The sequence below is a fragment of the Ovis canadensis genome, chromosome 20 (assembly GCF_042477335.2).
Source record: "Ovis canadensis isolate MfBH-ARS-UI-01 breed Bighorn chromosome 20, ARS-UI_OviCan_v2, whole genome shotgun sequence".
NCBI classification, from domain to species: domain Eukaryota; kingdom Metazoa; phylum Chordata; class Mammalia; order Artiodactyla; family Bovidae; genus Ovis; species Ovis canadensis.
Window position 1 is genome coordinate 41,608,624 of NC_091264.1, and position 20,144 is coordinate 41,628,767.

Here is a 20,144-nt window from a genome sequence, read left to right on the forward strand (position 1 = left end):
GGTGTTGTCGCAGATGTTTTAATTTGGTCTCATGCCCCTTTCCAGCAGGAAACCCCTTACAGAAAACCCAGATCCTCATTTTTGAGTTTTTCCTTGAGCCAGGGCAGCACGTGGTAGAGGTTGATGTGAAAGTCTCGAGCATAACCAGGTACTTGCTGTGGCCGCTTGCAAACGTCCACGACGCCCCAGCTGATCACGCCAACCTGGAAAGAGCGAGGGGTTGCCAGGAATCATTTGGTAGAACTCCTTAATCCCAGGAAGCACAACTACCACCAGTTGCACCTGAACTGACCTGACCTGGGAGGACTAGACTAGGGCCCCAGTTCAGTTCTGTCCCCTGGCACACAGACCAGACACATGGCCCTAAATTGGCCAGTTCAAGGAAGAATCTGAAGGCGAGGCAGGCTCTGCCCCACACCCCACCTCTTTTCAGCCACATGCAGTGAGCTTTCTTGTTTTGGGGCCCATGCTGACCACTCAGCATCTCTCCAGAGAGAGGAAAGAGAAGACTCACTTGAATGAAGCGGCTCCTCTTGTGAATAATCAGGGGGCCACCAGAATCACCTGCAGGGGAGGAGATGCTGTAGGCAAAGACTTAGGCCTCAGAACTCACATCACAACCAAAGAGCCTTCTCTCACCTTTGCAAGTGTTGGGGTCAGCGTAGGGAGCCACACCTCCAGTGCAGAGGAACCTGGGGGTGACTACCTCAGAGACGTCCTTGACTTTGTCATAACCTGGGGCATGTAGAGCGTCTCTCTCACAGCTGGCTTTCTGTAGGTGAGATGGGGAAGTGTGGAGAGAGGCATGAGGAACAAAGCTTGCTTAGGAAGAACTGGGGCCTAAAGGACCTCAGGATCCCACCTTCCTCACCTTGTCCCCATTTTTGATGTAGACTGCCTTCCGAGTCAGGGTCTTCTTAGACTCAGACACAAACAGAGCTTCGATGTCCTTGGCAGGGAGTAGCTCTTGCACTTTACAGATGGATAGCCGGTCATTGCAGCACTCTCCCCTCCCCTCCCCTCCCCGCCTCATGCTTGTCATCAAGTGGCCCTCCACTCCTTCCTGTGAGCTGGCGGCTGGGCAGGGCATCACCTGTTCTCCCTCTACGCCCCCTCGTCCCTTCCTTGTCTCAGAACTTCACCCTTACAAGCCGCTCTCCCTGAACGTGTCTTACTCTGTTGCTGGCACGTAGTTGATCTCGGAAGCCTCAAGGCTTGAATCGATCCCTCAGTGCAGGGGAGACAAATGGGCCTGTTGAGGAGAGATGGGGAAATTCAAGGATCGTGAACCCTGGGCCTGCTCCCGTCTCAGTTCTGCCTCTCCCAGCCTTTTCTCTCGGAATCCAGATGGCTCACCTGATGGTGGTCTCATACTTGAGCTTCTTTGTGAGCTTGATGAGGGCCACGTCATAGTCATAAAACTCAGGAATGCCTTTTGCTTTTTTTGCATTGAGGTTGTAGTTTGGATGAAATAGGACTTCTTCTACCTCCCACTCCTGCCTCTTTCCTCCTGAAGTAGGAGAGGGAGTCCCTCTAGATGACCGATGTCTGTGTAGGCAGCCTCCTTCCTGCATGTCATCCCTAACCCAAATCTTCCCCATCCTTAACTGGTCCAGCATGCAAGGGAAGGGCTGCGATGAGGACAGTTGGGAAGTGGGCCCTGGAGGCAGTGTTGCCCAGAGGGCACTGCAGAAGCTCAGAATGGATGGATTGCATCCTTACCCACGCTGACCTTGATTGAGTGTTTCTCATCATCCACAGTGAAACAGTGTGCAGCCGTCAGCACGAAGTACTCAGACACGATAGCACCCATACAGCTCTCATGCCCCTTCGAAGGGCGCTGGGAGCAGCAGCAGAGGGAAAGCTCAGCTTTCACAAATATCACAGTCTGCTCAAGAGTGCCTTGCCCTTCCTCTGACCTTTATTTCACCCTGACTTCCCCTCCCCTAAGTTCCCACCACCAGGACACTGCACTTACAATGACTGAGATCTTGGCGTGCCATGGTTGCTTGTGGTAGGGAGTACCATCCTTGTGCTCCCAAACCATGCCACAGAGACCCAGTGTCCGGCTTTCATCTGGCAAGAAAGGAGATTGTGCTAAAAGCTGGGGCAGTTCATTCCCAAATGGCAGCTGTCTTGGGGAAGGACGCCAGTGTGTCTGGGGAGCAGATGCCCAACAGAGGGAAGGGAAGGCAAGGAACCACTGGAATCATGAGACTAAACTCAGAGACCTGGGCATTTTCAGGCCCAACTCCTGCTAACTTGCCATTTCTTGACCACTGTTGGCCCCAGCTTCCATATCTGTAAAAGGAGGGACTTGAGAAAGGTGTCTGCATCATTTCAGAACTTGTGATTCTGAGATCAGGGAGTGGAAAGTACCAAGAAGCAAGAATAGTGACCTGGAGGTAGAGGAGGAGAGAAAGGGCTTCCAGACTTTCCAGGGCTTTAGAAGGAGTGGAAGAATGAGTGACCTTGAGGGGTCTGGGGAGAGCTGAGTTTCCTGACCATCTCCTTATAGCTTTCCATAGCTTCTTACCAAGCATTTGGACAAAAACATCCTCCAGGTTTTCCATGCCCTGGAGTTTGAACACGTGTTGCTCTTTATCCTTCTTGGAGGCCAAAGCATTGATGTTCTCTTGGTTCACTAGAGGTCCAACCCCGAACACATAGATGTCTGAGAGAGAAAAAACAGTGAGTATCTTGGCCCTGGCACAGGCAAGAAGCTAATAAACTGGGGTGCTGGGTCCTAGGCAGTAAAACTCACCCAGATAATCCTCCCTGGGGTTTTTGCGATTTCTACCAATGTCTAGCAAGTACCGAATATCATGAATGACAGTGACTGGATCCCCACCCATGTTGTGCAGACCTGCAGGAGAGACGGACCGTGAGGGTGGGAAGACAAAGAGGCTGGAAGGAATGACGTACAGGGCTGAGTGAGCAGGTTGGGGAGGAGACCATGAGTGAGAGATCACGGAGTGGAGGGGCCCTCCTTGTAAAGGCACTGGAAGAGCAGCACGCCATCCCCCAGCCACAAGTCCGTGCTATGTGTGGGCTCGGGGCCACGAGCTGATTTGAGAGGGTGGGGAGTCAGGCAGGAGAAAAGCCCCTCTTACCATCAGTCATGATGATAATGACGTGGCGCGTGCGGTTCCAGGTCTCTTTGAGGTTGTTTATATCTCTGCTCATCATGTTGTACACTTCCAGGAGAGCCCTCTTGGTGTTGGTCCCTGCTTTCAACTTGTGATCTGTGAACAGGGAAGATGTCATCACCTGGTCTCCCAAGCCATCCTTGACCCCAGAGGTCTGGCAGCAACTGGCATCCCACATCTGTCAACTTGAGTTGTTACCCCACTGTCTTCCCTTTGACAACAAAGTACCCCTCTCAGTTCCAAAGGATTCCCACCAAACCGCATTTTCCAATGACCCTGCTGTCCAACCATGGATTAAAACGTAGTCCTCCCTGCCTCCCCACATGGTCTCACTACACCCTCCCCACAACACTTCTGAAACTTCAGACCAAAGTGAACCTCCCACCCTTCCCTGACTTCTGACCTCTGACCCTAAAGTGAACCTCCCACCCTTCCCTGACTTCTGACCTGCGTAGTTGATTCGGTTGAGCTGCTCTGTGACCCAGTCTGCTTCGCTGCTCTTTGGATCGAACACTTTGATCAAAACTTTGGGTTCTGTGGCATATGTCACTAGCCCATATTTTGGCTTCACCCCGTAGCTTGCCACCTGTGGGCAAGGGAAGCAATAGGTCACAGCATCAAAAGTAGAATATACGATTGGGAGAATTCAGCAGCTTGGCTGAGACAGATAGGAAAGTCCTTAGTAAGAGACTCAAGGACTGACTCATCACCCTGGGGTCATGGAGGAGTCCAAGTTAAAGGTCAAGTAAAAGGAAAGGAGGACACAATGGGACCTGGAGATTTTCTGGGACCCTGTGGCTCAGAGGGGCTGGGAGTTCCCACCTTCAAGGGGAGGGGGCCCCACCTTCTCGATGAAATCTCTGAGACAATTCTTGGCCCCTGTGAAGTTGTTGGCCCCCACGCTGTCTGATCCATCCAATACCAGGTAGATGTTCATGGAGCCTGAGGGGTCCAGGACAATCTTTCTCTTCTGTTGTTCCCCTGGATGCCATCAGAGAGGCTCAGGCTCCAGAACAAATAGGTCTCCTGCCCCTTCTCCACCCCACGCCCAACTCCCTGCCCCGCCTCCCCTCTGCCTGCAAACCTGGGCTGTGTCCATCCTCGGCATCAACTCCTTCTATGGTCTCTGTCAGGGAAGACAGGAAGGCTTCGGCCACCTCTGCAGGAGTGTCGTACATAAAGGAGTCTGGGAGAGGTCAGAGAGCAGGTCAAATGTCTGGGAGGGTCAGGGACACTGACAGGAGGTGGTGGGCTTCTGGGGCGGGAAGGGCTCAGAAGCTCTTCGGGGAGATTAAGAAGGGAGGAAGGAGCTGGATGGTGGCAGCGGGAGATGGCAGTATGCTCCTGGGGGGATGTGCGGATGGGAGAGCAGGGTCTGACTTGAGGGTACAGATAAGTAAGGGTCACCTTGGCAGGAAGGCTCTGTTCCACTCCAAGAGCCACCTTCCTGGCATGTTCGCTGCTGGGAACCACGTAGAGTGAGCCCCCGGTTGCAGTAGTAGGTGACACGATCTTCAAGGCGGTACTGGCTGCCCACCTTCCTCGTGCCAAGGGGGATGCCCGGGTTGGGGCAGTACCCCGCTGCAGAAGTGTAAGACACACTGGTGAGGGCCAAAGCCTGGGGCGCAAAAGGCAAGGCAGAGCACCAGGAGCTGTGGCCCTGGTTCCTCAGGCTGCAGGTGGTCAGGGAGAAGGAGCTGTTGTGGACGGGGGGACGGTTCTCACCTCCATCATCACAGATGGCCGTTTCCCCATCCCACCGACCATTCCCTAGGCAGGTGCGATTGGCAGAGCCCCGAAAAGTGTAGCCATCATAGCAGCGGAAAGAGATCTCATCGCTCAAATTGTAGTAGGCAGCGCGGGGCCAGTACTCCCCATTCTCAAAATCCTGTGGTCTGGGACAGCGAATTGCTTTGGGGGCAAGGAGGTGGAAACCAAGTAGAAGTTACTGGAAGGGAAGGGCTGCCCCTTTAGGATAACCCTTCTGGTCTCAGGGACCCTGTCACTGAGAAATATAACTTCTGGGCCCCACAGGATAGCTACTACCCTCGACCCCTGGAGGAGCCTCCACCCATAAGGAGTACTGCTGCTCCCTCCTCCCCATTTCTAAGTGTTCTTTGAACTGCCAGGGCTGCCTGACACAGGGTAAATGCTTAGTAAAGTCTAGCTCCCCTTCCTTCTCTCTCCATCCCACCTCCAACCCTCGCTCAGCTCTGACCCGTGCTCAGCCCAACTTTTCAGCCTGCCTGGTCTCTACTCAAGCCTAGACTTATTCAAGTCTGAACCTTGGCTGCCACCTGCTCCGTCCCACAGCCGGCCCATGCCCATCCTCACTGCCCTCCAACCTTTGCATTCAGCCCTCTTGACAATCTTTCTGTCTTGAGTCTGCAGGGTGCTCCAGGACCCTGTGGATCTGCAGGTGCGAATCTGCACAGGATATGGGTAGAAGCCAGAAGGACACAAGTACTCCAGCACCTGGCCCGCCTTGAGAAGCCGGAAGGAGCCACCTTTGATCTCTACTCCCTCCAGAGAGCAGGGGCTTTGAGGCCCGGCCTCAGGCAGTGGTGTCATGCCCACACCTAAAGAGAAAAGTTGGTGAGGCCCAGCCTCACAAGGCCGAGGACAGATTGTGGGGGAAGCAGGAGTGGAGGGAGAGGGGCTGTGATCTCACTTACCTCCACACAAGAGGCCCAGGATCAAGGGTACCAGGCAGAGTCGGGGGTTGTGACCAATCCTCATGGTGACCGGGGGCTCGGGGCAGGAGGGCCTCTCCTCGCTTCTGCAAGTCTGCTTGGCTTGATGGCCAAGCTGAAACTTTAGACCTGAGCCTGGTCACACTCCCTTCCCCTGCCCCCCACAACCTCCAGCCTTTTATATAATCCTGTTCTGGCACCTGCTGTTCACCCCACCCTCCTTACCCACATCACTTTCCGGAATGTCCATCGGGGAGGGCCCCACTGAGCTGCCAATCAAGGAAACAGAAACTGCAAAAACTCCACCTTTGGCTTCCCAAGGTCCAGGACTCTGCCAGTCAACACCTCCTCTCTGCCCCTGGTCCTGCTCAACAAGCCCAGACCTCCCCTTGGGGACTAGATATAAAGCCCCCACTGCGCACCCCCCAACCCCCTGCTGACTCTGTTTTGGAGCAGAGTTCAGCCACTGTTTGTCCAGCAAGGTCTCTGACCTGCCTTCTTGGCGGTTCCTGGAATCATTCTGGCCTTTCTCTCCCCTCCCAGGCCAACCCCTAGGCAGAGGCACAGACAGATGTGGGGATCATTGGCTTTTTATTAGTTTCATAACTGGGTAGTTTCCTGTGTAAGGAAAGGAGAGTGAGCCAAGTACAGCAGAGGGCGGGCTCAGCGCTGGCAGGAGTGCCGGGGATTCCCTAGCGTGGATGTGCCTCTGCCCCAGGACCCTGGAGAAGGGGATGTGTTCAGAGCAAGGACTGCGGATGGGTCATGGAGGCTGAGGGTGGTGTTCAGAGCTAGGAGACTGGAGAGACAGCAGGTCCTGGCAGGTCAGCAGAGGGCTCGGTGGCCAAGATTAGAGGGGCACAAAGTTCAGGATGCCTTCCAGATGCTGCCTGAGCCAGGGCTGCAGGCGGAAGAGGTTGATGTGGAAATCTCGCGGGACCTTGCCATGGGGCGCAGGTTTGCGGGAGTTCTTACTGGAGCTGCCACAGGGGTTGTAGAGACCCCAGCTCACCAGGCCCACCTAGAAGAGGGAAAGGTTGGAGTGGGGGGCTTCCCCTGTCCCAGCCCCGACCTCCTTAGGTCCTTCAAAGGCCTGCCTCATCCCCCAACAAGGCCAAGATCCCATGACTCCAGTCCTGTGAACTTCTCCCTTCTCACCTGAAAAAACCTGAGTCTCCGCTCAAGGAAAACTGCTCCCCCGGATTCTCCTACCAGAAAGGAGGGACAGAGACTGTCATTCTGCCAACCATCACCGCTGCATCGGGGCATGCATGCTGGCCATGAGGGACACCGGTGGCCTTCCCCTGGGGAATCCGGACTCCAGGGTGGGGGTCGGGGGTGGGAAGTGGGTGGAGGAGGGGCTCACCCTTGCAGGGACTGTCATCCCCCTGGGTCCCACTGCATAGGAACTGGTCTGTCACCACCTCTCTGACATCTGTCAGGTTGGGGAACGTGGTTTTGTCTTTGGAGACGACCTTGACACAGTTTGTCCACTGCAGGAGGGGCGGAAGAGGACAGAAGGATGGAGTGAGTGAGCCCAGGGCAGAGCTTGCTAGGCCCAGGAGGAGGGATGACTTGGGGTCAGAGAGAGAAAGCAGCCAGAGCTAGAGGATGCAGAGAGAAATCCCATTCCCACCCTCAACAGCATCTAGAACCTGAGACCCTCACCTCTGACCCTGTCTTGAGGTTAATATTCAGCTTATCCCCGTTCAAAGCCACAAAATGAGCAGGAATGCTCACTTGGTTCAGAAGCTCCTTCTCTGCAGTCAAGGACAAGGATGTCAGTGCTGGTCCCTTTACCCAGCATCCTGACTTGGGGACTGCAGCACAGCCCATGATATCACCCCCAAGCCCTGGTGCAAGTCCCTCTCGCACCCTGAGTCCAGCGCTCACCGTGGTCCCGGCAGGTACTGCCTGGGAGTCTCCGCAGAGCCAGGTTGGCCCCCACTGTGCAGGGGAGGCAGATAGGCCTGAGGAGAAGGACCAGGGTCACAGAGGCCCATCCTTGGTGGCCCCTCCTCCAGGGCTCCCCAGGACACCCTCCCCTATAGAGGGTGCCCTCCCATCCCAGATTCCAGCACCTGGCATGGGTGGACATCTTCACTTTCTGGGTCAGCTTTAGCAGAGCAATGTCATCGCCATAGAACTCCGGGATTCCCTGATTCTTCTTGGAAAAGACATTGAAGCCTGGGGAGATCTCTGCCTTCTCAATTTGGAATTCTTTGCTCCCCTGAAAGTTGGGATCCCCTGGAAACAAAGTAGCAGATTAGGCTGGACCAGGGCTCCTGAAGGGGCCAGAGGCTGGGAACAAGGGGTGGGAGCTCTGCCCAGGGGATCGGGAATCTGGTGCGGGCCCTTCCTTACCCACACTGACCCTCCACAGTGTTCTGTCCTCGGCATTGCTTAAGCAGTGAGCGGCTGTCAGGACCCACTGGTCGGAGATGAGGGCCCCCCGGCAGGTCTCCTGGCTCTTGGGCTGCAGGGGGACAGGGAATCTCGGGGAATGCTATGTCTCTGGCTTGTGGCCACACCTCTGGGATCCAAGCCCCATCCCTCCTTCTGGGTACCTTAATAGTGACGTGCCAGGGTGTCCTCTCCTGGGCAGAGGCATTGGCAGACATGTTCCCTACCCCACAGATGGGGTCTGTGAGCTGGGAGATGTCTGTGGGTGTGAGGAGCAGATGGTGAAGGAGGCCGGTGAGGGGCACTGTGAGCAGGTGCCATCCCGGGACCCTCAGCCGGCTCCACACTGACCACCCCCTCCAGAGAGGGTGAAGTGCACTCACCCAGCATGTGCTCGAAGACCTGGCACAGCGCCTGCACATCCTTCAGAATGAAGGCATGCCTCTCGCCGTCCTTCTTGGACCCCAGGGTATTCAGTTCTTTCCAGTCCACTTGTAGGCTGCCCACACCGATGGCATAGATGTCTGAGGGGGAGGGAATTAGCAGAATCTCACAGTGAGTGGCTATCCCGCAGCACAGGAGGCTGCGGTTGGGAACTCACTGTGTCCCACGAAGCCCTGCATGAGCGGGATGCCCTCCGCTCCCCTCCACTACCTATCTGACCTCATTTCCTACCACTCCTCCCCTTCAGTCTCTTCCAGTCACACACCCTCCTTGAAGTTCCTGAAATACACTCCCACCTCAGGGCCTTTGCACGAGCTTTGTCCCTGCCTGGTTCACGCCTACCCCAGGCTTTCCACATGCCTCACTCTCTTACTTTTCTAAGCTTTGATTCAAATGTCACCATCATTGCAGGAGGCCTGCTGGGGCCTCCTTTTGTAAAACTACAATGGCCCAGACATCTCGATTTCTTTTCTGCTTAATTTTATATCTCAGTGCATGTCACCCTCTACTGTGCCATATGGCTTCCTTATTTATTTTCTGTAATGCCTGGAATGGGTAGCATTGTGTCTTCTCGAAAGGTATTTTCAGGTCCTAACCCCCAGGACCTGTGAATATGCTCATATATATTTGGAAATAGTGTCCTTGCAATACAATCAGTTAAAGTGAGGTCTCGCTGGATGGGGGAAGGGAGGGAAAGACGAATCTGACGCCTTTACAAGAATGTGGAAATCCAAACGCCAACACAGAGAACCATGTGACATCACAGAGATACCGTCAGGGAAGACAGTGATGTGAAGAGAGGCAGAGATTGGGTAATCCTGGCTTCCCTGGTGGCTCAGAGGTTAAAGCGTCTGTCTGCAATGCAGGAGACCTGGATTCGATCCCTGGGTCGGGAAGATCCCCTGGAGAAGGAAATGGCAACCCACTCCAGTATTCTTGCCTGGAGAATCCCATGGGCAGAGGAGTCTGGTGGGCTACAGTTCACGGGGTCACAAAGAGTCGGACACGACTGAGCAAGCGACTTAACCCCAAGCTAAGGAATGCCTGGGGCCACCTGAAGTTGGACAAGGTAAGGAAGGATTCTCGGAGGTTCCGGCAGGGGCACGGCCCTGTTGATACTTTGATTTTGGACTTCCTACTTCCTGAGCATGAGAGAATACATCTCTGTTGTTTCAAGCCACCCAAATTTGTACCATTTGTTGCCACAGCCCTAAAAACTAACATATCGCCCTCTTCCAGAATGACAGCCCCAAGAAACAGGCATTTTCCTCTGTTTGTTTACAGCTGTATTCTTAGAGTGGTGCTTGGCCCAAAAGAGGCTCTTGGTGAGGAATTTTAAATGAATAACTGAATGAAAAAGAACTCATGATGTAGCATCGAGGCACAGCTTCAGATCTGGTCATCCCCTACAAAATGGCTCTGGGAGAAGGGCTTGAAGCCACCTCTTCCCACTGGAGGACCTGGATCCACACGACCATCCACACCAACCTCTGAGCCAGTGTGGGTGCTAGTCAGAACTGCCCCAGGGTGGCCACCAAGTCTAGCCTTCTCCCACCCTTTATACCCCTCATAGTCCTTTTATGCAGTTACAGTGGGAGCTGGACGATTATCACGTCCCATGTGTTTTCGCTGAAGAATTGATGCTTTTGAACTGTGGTGTTGGAGAAGACTCTTGAGAGTCCCTTGGACTGCAAGGAGATCAAACCAGTCAATCCTAAAGGAAATCAGTCCTAAATATTCATTGGAAGGACTGAACCTGAAGCTCCAATACTTTGGCAGCTTGATTCAAAGAGTTGACTCTTTGGAAAAAGACCCTGATGCTGGGAAAGATCGAAGGTAGGAGGAGAAGGGGACAACAGAGGATGAAATAGTTGGATAGCATCACCAACTCAATGGACATGAGTTTGAGCAAGCTCCAGGAGATGGTGAAGGACGGAGAAGCCTGGCATGCTGCAGTCCACAGTGTCGCAAAGAGTCGGACACAACTGAGTGACTGAACAATAGCAATGTGTTTTCTGTTTCCCTGAGGTTCCTGCCTCTCTTTAAGAAGGTGTTTTCAAGCATTTAACTCTGGCCCAGTGATGCTAAGGAGTTAGGGAGTGAAGTTTGGATTTTGCCTTCCTTAGGCAAGGGTTCTCAAAACCAGCTGCTACCCCTTATCTGGAGCACTTCTCTTTGAAGTTCTTTTCTGGTCAAAGGTCAGAGCAATCTTTGTTTATCTGAATTAGAGGAACTGTTCTTTTAGAGACTGCAACTACCAAAGCCTTAGTTAACTGCACTAATGGAGAAAAGGCCAGAGACAGTCCCCACGAGGATTCCAGACCTTTTCTTCCTGGAGAGGTTTGTGGAGCAAAAGCCGGTGAATGAAAACGACATTGACGGTGATGATAGTGGTGGTGGTGGTCACCACCCCTGCACATGCTGAGTTTCTCTGCACCAGATAATGTTTGAGCATTTGCCCTTACTGGCCTGAGGTAGGCCCTTGTCCTGTATCCTCCTTACAAGAAAAGAAACGACCCATGGTCACAGCCAATCAAAGATGAACCCAAGGTTGAAACCACAAAGGTTTGTAGTTTGACTACAAACTCTTCAGTGTGATCCTTGGCTGACTGCATACAGAACACAGCCTGGGGTCTCGATAGAAATACAGCCGAGGACTTCCCTGGCGGTCGAGTGGTTAAGACTCTGTGCTTCTACTGCAGGGGGTGTAGGTTTGATCCCTTGTCAAGATACTAAGATTCCTCATGCTGTGTACAGTGCAAACCGCCCCCCCCCCCCCAGAAAAATGAAATGCAGAGAAATACAGCCAAGATGCTGAAACTCCTGGCTGTGGGCTTTGGGTCCTCTGCAGAGAGCACAGATTGTGGCAGGGGCGGGTGCAGAGGCTCACCCAAAAAGTCTTTCCTCTTCTGGTTGATGTTCAAGACTTCTTTGATATTGTCAACAGCCACCTTGGGAGAGCCGCCCATGTTGGACTTTCCTGGATCAAGGAGGGAAAAGAATTGTTCATTAAGATGGGTGAAGCACAATCCCCTCAGCCCTGGAGAAGTAGAGAGGCATTCACCCTGGGAGCCTCAACACTTACACTCCCTGCTGGAGTTTCGAGATGCATTCTTCACAGAAATTCTTTAGCACTGGGTCAGGGGCATCTTAATACTTTATCTCATTTGATTCTCATGCAGCCCCTGTAAGTGTGGGTCTCCTCATGTTATAGATACGAAATCTGATTTCTAGAGGAGCTGTGTGATTGGGGGAAAATCAAGATAAATGGCAGAGCCCTGATCCACTACCCAATATGCCTTTCATCCATGGACCTCAACATCACTGCTGCACACCTCCCACCCAACTCCCTCTAGGTGACCTCCCAGGTGGCAACAACGAACACATGATAATAAAGTACTTTTACACAAGGTACTTATTGCTCTTCATAAAAATTGTATAAGGGGACTTCCCTGGAGGACCAACGGCTAAGACTCTGTACTTTCACTGCCAGGGGTTCAGGTTTGATCCCTGGTCAGAGAACTAAAATCCACATGCCATGCGGTGCAGCCAAAAAATAAACGAACAAACTATATACAGAAAAGAGGGCAGCTTCCATTATCAATAGTTGTCGTGGTTGTCATTACCATCATCATCAACATTGTTTCTACTTTAGAAATAAGAAACCAAGGCCTGACATGGCAGAGGGAGAACCAGAAGGCAGGTCTTCTGACCCCAAATTGCTGCTCCTTCCACGGTGCCAGGCTCACTCACAGAGACAACAATACCTACCATCTGTCAGAAGGATGATGGCATGTCGGATTTCCTGCCAGGCCACTGGGTTCATACGGAGCCGATTCATTTGGTTATTCATCATTATATAGACAGCATGGAGGGCCTCGTAGATGTTGGTCCCAGTTCCATTTTCATGGTCTGGAATATGTGAAGATGAAAAGTTCTCTTAGAAACTTTCCACCTACCACCTGGGAGAAGGGAATCATTTTATTTTCCCCAAACACTGGAAATGCAATTATCAGTTGATTTGATAAAGACAGACCTTTGATATTCAGTTAGAGATTTGGCATCATTTCCCGTTCAAATATTTCAAACCTTTCTCTTTAGAAATGCTCATTGCATAACAGCATTAAAGGTCATTCTAAAATCCCATAATTTGAAGATGAGGTTTCCAAAGAAAGGGGATTGTTTAACCAACTGCTACCTACCACCCAGGTAGTTTCATAATGACATGAGGAGACTATGAAAACCAGACATGTGGTTCAGGGAGGAGCTGAAGACCTGCACAATGCTTTTGGACACGTAGCATGTGTGAACAAGCCACGTATTGATAGGAGCTGCAACTCCCCAACCATGAGCCTGACTTGGAAGCCACCCCAATCTACGGAACCTTAGGCCCAGAACCATGGTATCTGAATGCCACCAAGAGGTCTCTCTCTCTAACTTGTCCAGAACCTACAGGCACAGAGAGCTCATCCTCTGCTCCCACTCCCATCACCTTCATTTGATGGCATCATACCTTTATAGTTGATATTTCTCAGACTGTTCTCCACTTCAGTCACATCCCGGGATCTGTCGTCCAAGACAGACATGATGATTTTGGGCTTTGATGCAAAAGTGATGATGGCGACACTAACCTTGATCTCAAAGCTGAAGATCTGTGAAGGGCAAGTGAGAGGGTGAAGGGCCCCCAGACCAAACAGAAGATGGTAAGAGAGCCAGCAATGGGCCCTGGAGGAGACAGAGAGCCTAGACAGAGATCGACAGAGTGAAGGCCCATGGAGAATCCCTTCCTAGGAGGTGGCTGCTTAAGGAAGCCAGGAAGCTGACAGTTGTTGGTCCTCTCCTCTGTTTGACAGGTTCACTCTGCATTTAATCCTCATATCAACGATGTGAGGGGTCCTGATGGTCCCTATTATGTAGACGAGGATGCTGAGACTTGTTACCTGGCCCCCATCACACCACTGGTGAAGGATGGAGGAAGCATTCAAACCTATCGGCACTTGCCTGTAGCATTTTATTGCCTCAAGGCTTAGCGGCTCACATAACTTTACATCTGAAGAGAGAAACCAGGGAGCACAAAAGCTGCCTTCTTTCCAAGGGAGCAGGGAGGGAAAACACTTATCTACAAAAACTATTGTGAAAAGCACAATTCCCAAGCAAATCCTGGCAAGAAACGTAAAGCAGGGGTTTCCAAACTCTTCTGTTCATGCATTCCGTCAGCAGAAACATTCTGAGCACATACCTCAATATAGGTATATGTATTTATAAAGTATACTCATGAAGTGTATCACTGTTCAGATATATTGTGCGCATTTTAAAATGTATAGAAAAGATTGACACTTTAAAAGGAAACTATTAAGTTCTTCATTTCAGTTAAATTACAGTTATTCCACATGATTACTATTATTTTTCTGCCACACACACCCCCACAGACTGTTTTGGGTACCCCTTTGTGAAGACCACTGTTCTAGAATTCCTGAAAAGTGGGATCTCAGCCTCGTTCATTTTTGTGGTCTCCCAGGAGCCAGAATAGTGCTTGATATATAGTAGGTACCCCAACAGTGTTTGTGGAATGAAAAATAGTATCCTCTAAATTCATGATCCATGGTGTGTGTATAATCTGGGAAGACTTCTTGGAGGAAGCGGGCTGGGAATGGGATTCTGAGAAGGGAAGGAGACAGAGACAGTGCAGGAAGGCAGCCGATATCCGCCGGCTCCTATTTCCTGACCCTGTCCACCATGTGGGAGGCGCTGTCCTTGAAGATTTCGAAGTCATCTTTGGACACACTCTGAGAGGCGTCCAGGAGCAGGTAGAGGTTCAGGTGACCGGAACGCTGGATTTGTATTTTGCGACCCAAGTTATCTGGGAGAAATGTGAAAGGGGGATGATTCAGACCTCCACTGCCCACCTGCTCTCTAGCCAAGGTGATCAAACCCCTCTGCAAACCCCTCTGCCCCGCCTCCAGTCAGCTCAGCCCCAGTGAGCCCACAGGAAGCTCCTGCCCCGCCCCCAAGCTTGCCCCGCCCCTGCTCCCGCCCCGCCCCTGCCACGCCCACCTCAAGCACTCACTTTTCTTCTGCTGGATGGGATTGGTGGTTGCAAGTAAGTGGGAGAAGGAGGTGCCCAGGGCGGGGGCCACATCCTCAGGAAAGTCGTAGGAGTAGGGCTCTGTGGGGAGAGCAGATGGGGTCAGCTGGGCCCGGGGATCGGGGCCCAGCAGTGTCCACAGGGTCAGAGCTGCTACTCACGGCGGCAGATGGCCTCCGTCCCACTCCAGACCCCGTCCTCCTGGCACTCGCGCTCCGCAGACCCTGTCAACACCAGATTCGAGGAGCAGCGGTATCTGACCTTGTCCCCAAGGCCGAAGCGAGACCCAGTCCGCACTGCACCCACAGAAATGCCCGGGTTGGGGCAGTGACTGGCTGCGAAGAACAAAGGAAGACGGAGGTGAGCAGGGACTCCGGACCCGGCTGGCCCACCCTCTCCCAGGCTCTTCCTCCTCTGGAAACCCTCAGAGCCTCTGTGGGTCCCTTGGCCTCTCCCTTGGAGACATCATACCTGTGCTTCCCAGGGGTGCAGATGGAAAAACCTGAATTAGGGAAAAGATTTAGAACTCTGTGGCCTCAGTGGCCACCTAAAACATCCCAATCCCAACCCAGGGTCTCTGCTAGTACCATACCAGAACCTCAGGGAAGATGGCAGCTAAAGCTACCCCTCCACAGAGAACATTTGCAAACAATGAAACATCACTACACATCCACCAGCACTGTGAAAACTAAAAAGATGGGCAATTCCAGGTATCAGAGGACAACCAGAGCTGCTGATCTCTCGAGACTCTACTAAAAGACAACAGATGCCAACCTGTGACCCAGTAACTCCACTCCCAGATAACATACTCAAGAGAGATAAGTGTCTAGGGCACCAAAAGTCACATATAAGCGTGTTCATAGAGCTTTACTCACAATAACCAAAACCTAGAAATAGCCAAATGCTCACCAACAAGAGAATACATAGATAAACTGTATGTATGTATGTAATGGAACTACACAGCATAAAAAAATAACGAACTGCTGATACACAGGGAAACGTCGATAAATCTCCCAGGCAGAATGTCAAATAAAGGAAACCAGATGCGAAAGAGCACAGTCTGTCTGATTCCACTTGTATGAGGTGTAAGAATAAGCTAAACGAATCTATGGAGATACAAGTCAGGAGAGGGTTACCTTGTGGAAGGGGATAGGAAGGAACCTTCTGAGATGATGGACACTTGGTTTTGGTGAATACTTAAAATTTGCACACTTTAGATAGATTCAACCTCAATTTTCAAATGAATTATATTTATGTTTGAATAAATGGCTGTTGTCAAAGAATCAAGGCTGTGACTAGAAAGCCAGCAGCTGGGCTCCAGGTGAGGATACAGTCCTACTGCCTCGTGACCTCTGAGTCCTCTGTATCATGTATTTAGAACTGTGATCTAGGAAGCTCCTAAAACCTACAGGCTAAAACCTGTGTAGCTCCAGGGAATCCCAGGACCCCGACTTCTGTCAAGCAGAGCACCCCCCTAAATCTCTCACAAGGGCAGTAATGACCAAGACAAAAGTATATGTGGTGCTCAGCAGATTCCAGGAGCTGTTCCACAGGCAACTCATTTGATCCACACGGCAACTCTCTGCAGTCAGTATTCTCATCGTCTCCATTTTACAGATGTGAAAACTGAGGCACAGAGAGGTTAAATAACCTCCCCAAAGGCTGTCAAAATCAAAGCTGGGCTTGGAACTCAGACTGGCTCCAGAGGCAAGGCAGCTGAGCATAGCACTTAATTGCCTTCATCACATCCTCCCTGCAACAGCCCAGGGGGAGCAGGTACCAACCTGGCTTGGAGGCATTGGGAAAAGCTGGACAGAGCATTTGCAACCTTGATGCTGGACCCAAACCTTAGCACCGACTTCCTTGAGCCAAGAGCCTAACAGGCTGAAGATGTATGACTATAGACCTCAATTGACCAAAATCTAGGATTATGATTTTGGCACTAGAGACACCTGGTCCCTGACCCCACACGTGCTCCCTGGGCACATATCTGGCTCCAGGGTTCCTGGGAGACCCCTGCCCCCATGCAGCCATGGGTCAGGACACTCACCACCATTGTCACACACGGCCGTCTCGCCATCCCACATGCCATTGGGGCGACACTGCCGAACAGCTGAGCCCCGCAGGGTGAAGCCATCCTCACACTCAAAGGTCAGATTGCCGCCCACCGGGTGGGACCCCAGCCGTGGGATGTACACACCATTCTCAAAGGAAACGGGAGCTGGACAGCGAACAGCTGGAGGGAGAGAAGGGGATGATAATACAGGGATGGAGGGATGACGCGTGGACTGGACACCAACATTGGTGATATCCAGCTTGGAGGTATGGCAAGAGCCAGCTGCTTGTCAAAATATTAGGTGGATACCTGTGAAATTGCTACTTTTGACAATTGGTTGAATATTAGCAATTTCACATAGTTCAATCTAATAGATTTTAAAACGGTTACTTCTCTCAGCCCCGTGAGGACTATGACCACCCCAGTCCCTCCTTTGGTGTTCTCCGATGTCCCAGGAGTGGGTAACTAGAGGGGTGACACATGGCATCCATTCTGAACAGTCAGTACCGTGCGGCAGATTGTCAAAACCTCTAAACATCATCCTTGGCTTTAGTATCCCACAGTCTCCATCATAGCCTGCCTTCAACGCCTTGCTGTGGGCAGTAGACATTTCCTTGCTATTTTGAAAAGCCCTGTGGAAAAGGAGCTTTGCCACCCCTTGAGTCACATTAAGCCCCATGCTGAGTAAACTAAATAGGAGTCCCCAGGGTGGCCACTGGAAGGGAGCCTCACGTTTGCAGATTGCCTTTGTCAACCGAGTGGATCTCGGGATTTGCCACTGTCCGTTGCTCTTGCACAGCCTTGTCGCCACCGGGTACGGGTAACGGCCCAGGGGGCAGGAGTAGGTGAGGATACTCCCAGGGCTCCAGCCGTTGCTGAGGGTGAAACTGCCACCAGAGATATTCACGTTCTTGGGGCAGGAAAGCGCGGATGTAGCCAAACCTGCGGACATGGGGGCACGACTCAGAAATGCAGCAGAGAAGGAAGGCACGGATGAGAAAAGGAAAGCAGAAGAGGCTGTCCGTTTCACACGTGGAAACTCAGTCTGGTGGCACCAGCCCGGCCCCGCAGGACCCCAGCATCCCCTCTTCCCTGCTCCTACCTGGGTACAGGGGCAGCAGGCAAAGGACGGCCATCAGTGGGTCCATGGTGTCTACCTCAGGGGCAGGGACAGGCAGAGAACCTGGAGAGGGAAAAGGTCATCTGACTTCCCGAAAACTGGAGCTGGCTCAGCAGCTGCTTCATCTGCTGCCAGAGAAAGAAAACTAGGGAGTGGCAAGGGGGAATGTTCCCTTGTTGGGGGCGGGGGTGGGGGAAGCATAATCAGGGACTAGGGGCTGAGCTGAGGGGGTGAAAGCTTTGCCCTGTCTCACTAGTCTCCACACTTCCCTAGAGTCAGTCGATCTGCACCACAGGCTATGCCCACTGCTCCCCCACCGCCGCTGCCTCTCAGACACACGTGCCCACACACTCTTACATGAGTAGTCTAAAGCACACAAACCAACTGAGTTTGCAAAACATTTTATTTAGTAAAGTTTCGGTTTTCTTTTGGGTTTTCCCAAGTGGATGTTACAAATACTTCCTCAGAGCCTAAATTAGTATTGTCTTCTTCAACATAAGCCCCCAAGGGATTAAACTAATTGTCTTAAAAATTCTTGATGCCTAGGAGGATTCAACATCTTTTTCTTCCCTTAGGGATAGAAATGAAATCAACACTTAGAGACAAGAAAAATGTTGAGAACATTTTTAAGGAAAGTCCAGTAGATAAAAATTCCCCAACTTCTAAAAAATAAATCTGGGTTGATTATTCAAAGAAGTGAAAATATTTTTAGATTTGGAATGTGCCTTTAAGTTGCAACATGCAAGGGACTTCCCTGGTAGTCCAGTGGTTGAGAATCTGCCTTCCAGTGTGGAGGACTCAGGTTCAATCCCTTGTGGAGGAACTAAGATCACACATACCACAGGGCAACTAAGCTTGCCACCACAACTACTGAGCCCACATGCCTCAGTGGAGACTTGATGCAGTCAAAAAATACATAAAATTAAAAGCAAAAGCAAAAGATATTAAATTACCAGCCATTAAGAAAAATAAAATTTTTAATTACAATGTGCACTTTGTATGAAATGCAGGAAGCAAAGAAACTCTGAGCTACTGTGTTAGTCTCCCCATCCCACAGAAGTCTTTAATATTCATCAAACGATGGGTGTGTGCTAAGTAGCTTCAGTCGTGTGTGACTCTTTGGAACCCCAGGGATCAAACTCGCATCTCTTAAGTCTCCTGCATTGGCAGGCAGGTTCTTTACCACTGCCACCACCTGTTTAAAGACATAATGAATGTCTTCAGAACCGAGAACACTACATTTAATATCACTTGGCTTACAGGGAGTAATTCCCTTATAGATAAGAGATGTGTATCATTGCAAATTTCAAGTCACTGACATGCCTCCTTTCCTCTAAAACATCTTCAAACTCATCCCACTTTTTGAGCTCCTTTGAGTAGAGGAGCACAACAGTGCCGGAACTGGGGGAGCTGACAGAGAAACAGGAGTTGAATGAACTGGAAGAATGTGGGGTGTAAGTAAATAAGATTAGTCAAAGATGAAGATGAAACATCTCTGAAGTGATCATTTAAGTTTATGAAAACTCTTTTGATTTACAAATAACTTCTCAGAAATACATGTACACAAGTGAACATACACAAAATCAGTTCCTTGGACAAAAGTGACTGAACGCAGGACGACTGACACCCCCGGTGTTGCAGTCCCCAAACTGCTGCTATGACCGAGCTGCAGGTGCTCCCTCTGTACCCAGCACCTGCTCTCTCTCCTCCTACAGTAAGAGATGTTTAGCAGGACACACAGTCACCCAGCTAAAGACTACATTTCCCAACTTCCTTTGCAGCTAGTGTCCAGGTGACAAGATTCTGGCAACAGAATGTGAGTACAACTGATGTGTGTCACTTCCAAGTAAAAGGTGAGTATTCTCCCCATGCCGACCCCCATTCCCATGGGCGGGAATATGAACCTGATGGTGATTCAAGAGCAATATCCTGGGGATAATAGAGTCAACAGACAGAGGAGCCTCGGTCTCTGACTCTGTGTTGATGTTATACCAGTCCTGCTGACCTGCTCAGAGTTTTACAAGAGAGGAAAAAACTACCTTCAGAGTCATAGTATTAGAGATGTTCTGGCTTTGTCTCCTTTCTATCATGTAGTAGGTTTGACCTCTACCAGTGGTACCAGTGAAGCATGACTGTAAATGACATGTACCACTTCTAGATTCCCTGGTGGCCCAGACAGTAAAGAATCTGCCTG

At 51.2% G+C, this 20,144-nt stretch overlaps 2 protein-coding genes across 6 annotated transcripts; both read right to left on the reverse strand.

Moving 5' to 3' along the window:
• Positions 1-2: 2 nt before the first annotated feature.
• On the reverse strand, positions 3-6,420 carry CFB (complement factor B). 3 transcript variants are annotated; one of them, XM_069564344.1, is made up of 20 exons: positions 6,334-6,411; positions 6,068-6,111; positions 5,825-5,944; positions 5,495-5,728; positions 4,875-5,060; positions 4,557-4,730; positions 4,234-4,335; positions 3,994-4,130; positions 3,597-3,735; positions 3,114-3,245; positions 2,765-2,866; positions 2,537-2,674; positions 1,979-2,076; positions 1,723-1,840; positions 1,357-1,510; positions 1,176-1,252; positions 872-972; positions 640-772; positions 515-564; positions 3-203 (listed from the first exon to the last, which is right to left on the reverse strand). In XM_069564344.1, the coding sequence occupies exons 2-20, from the start codon at positions 6,090-6,092 to the stop codon at positions 57-59; spliced, it is 2,367 nt and encodes a 788-aa protein (XP_069420445.1). In that variant the 5' UTR covers positions 6,093-6,111; positions 6,334-6,411; the 3' UTR covers positions 3-56. The 3 variants fall into 3 exon arrangements, with proteins under 3 accessions (XP_069420445.1, XP_069420444.1, XP_069420446.1); XM_069564343.1 differs by lacking the exon at positions 6,068-6,111 and having other exon boundaries at positions 6,334-6,420; XM_069564345.1 differs by lacking the exon at positions 6,068-6,111 and having other exon boundaries at positions 6,149-6,358.
• Positions 6,417-18,327, reverse strand: C2 (complement C2). Of its 3 annotated transcripts, XM_069564348.1 has the most exons (18): positions 17,933-18,327; positions 17,563-17,772; positions 16,825-17,010; positions 14,936-15,109; positions 14,757-14,855; positions 14,416-14,549; positions 13,203-13,341; positions 12,461-12,601; positions 11,580-11,669; positions 8,629-8,769; positions 8,410-8,504; positions 8,207-8,318; positions 7,924-8,089; positions 7,736-7,812; positions 7,511-7,602; positions 7,209-7,335; positions 7,001-7,050; positions 6,417-6,863 (listed from the first exon to the last, which is right to left on the reverse strand). In XM_069564348.1, the coding sequence occupies exons 1-18, from the start codon at positions 17,976-17,978 to the stop codon at positions 6,693-6,695; spliced, it is 2,250 nt and encodes a 749-aa protein (XP_069420449.1). In that variant the 5' UTR covers positions 17,979-18,327; the 3' UTR covers positions 6,417-6,692. The 3 variants fall into 3 exon arrangements, 2 of the variants coding, with proteins under 2 accessions (XP_069420449.1, XP_069420448.1); XR_011251450.1 differs by lacking the exon at positions 7,511-7,602 and having other exon boundaries at positions 17,933-18,325; XM_069564347.1 differs by having other exon boundaries at positions 7,736-8,089; positions 17,933-18,325.
• Positions 18,328-20,144: the final 1,817 nt, after the last annotated feature.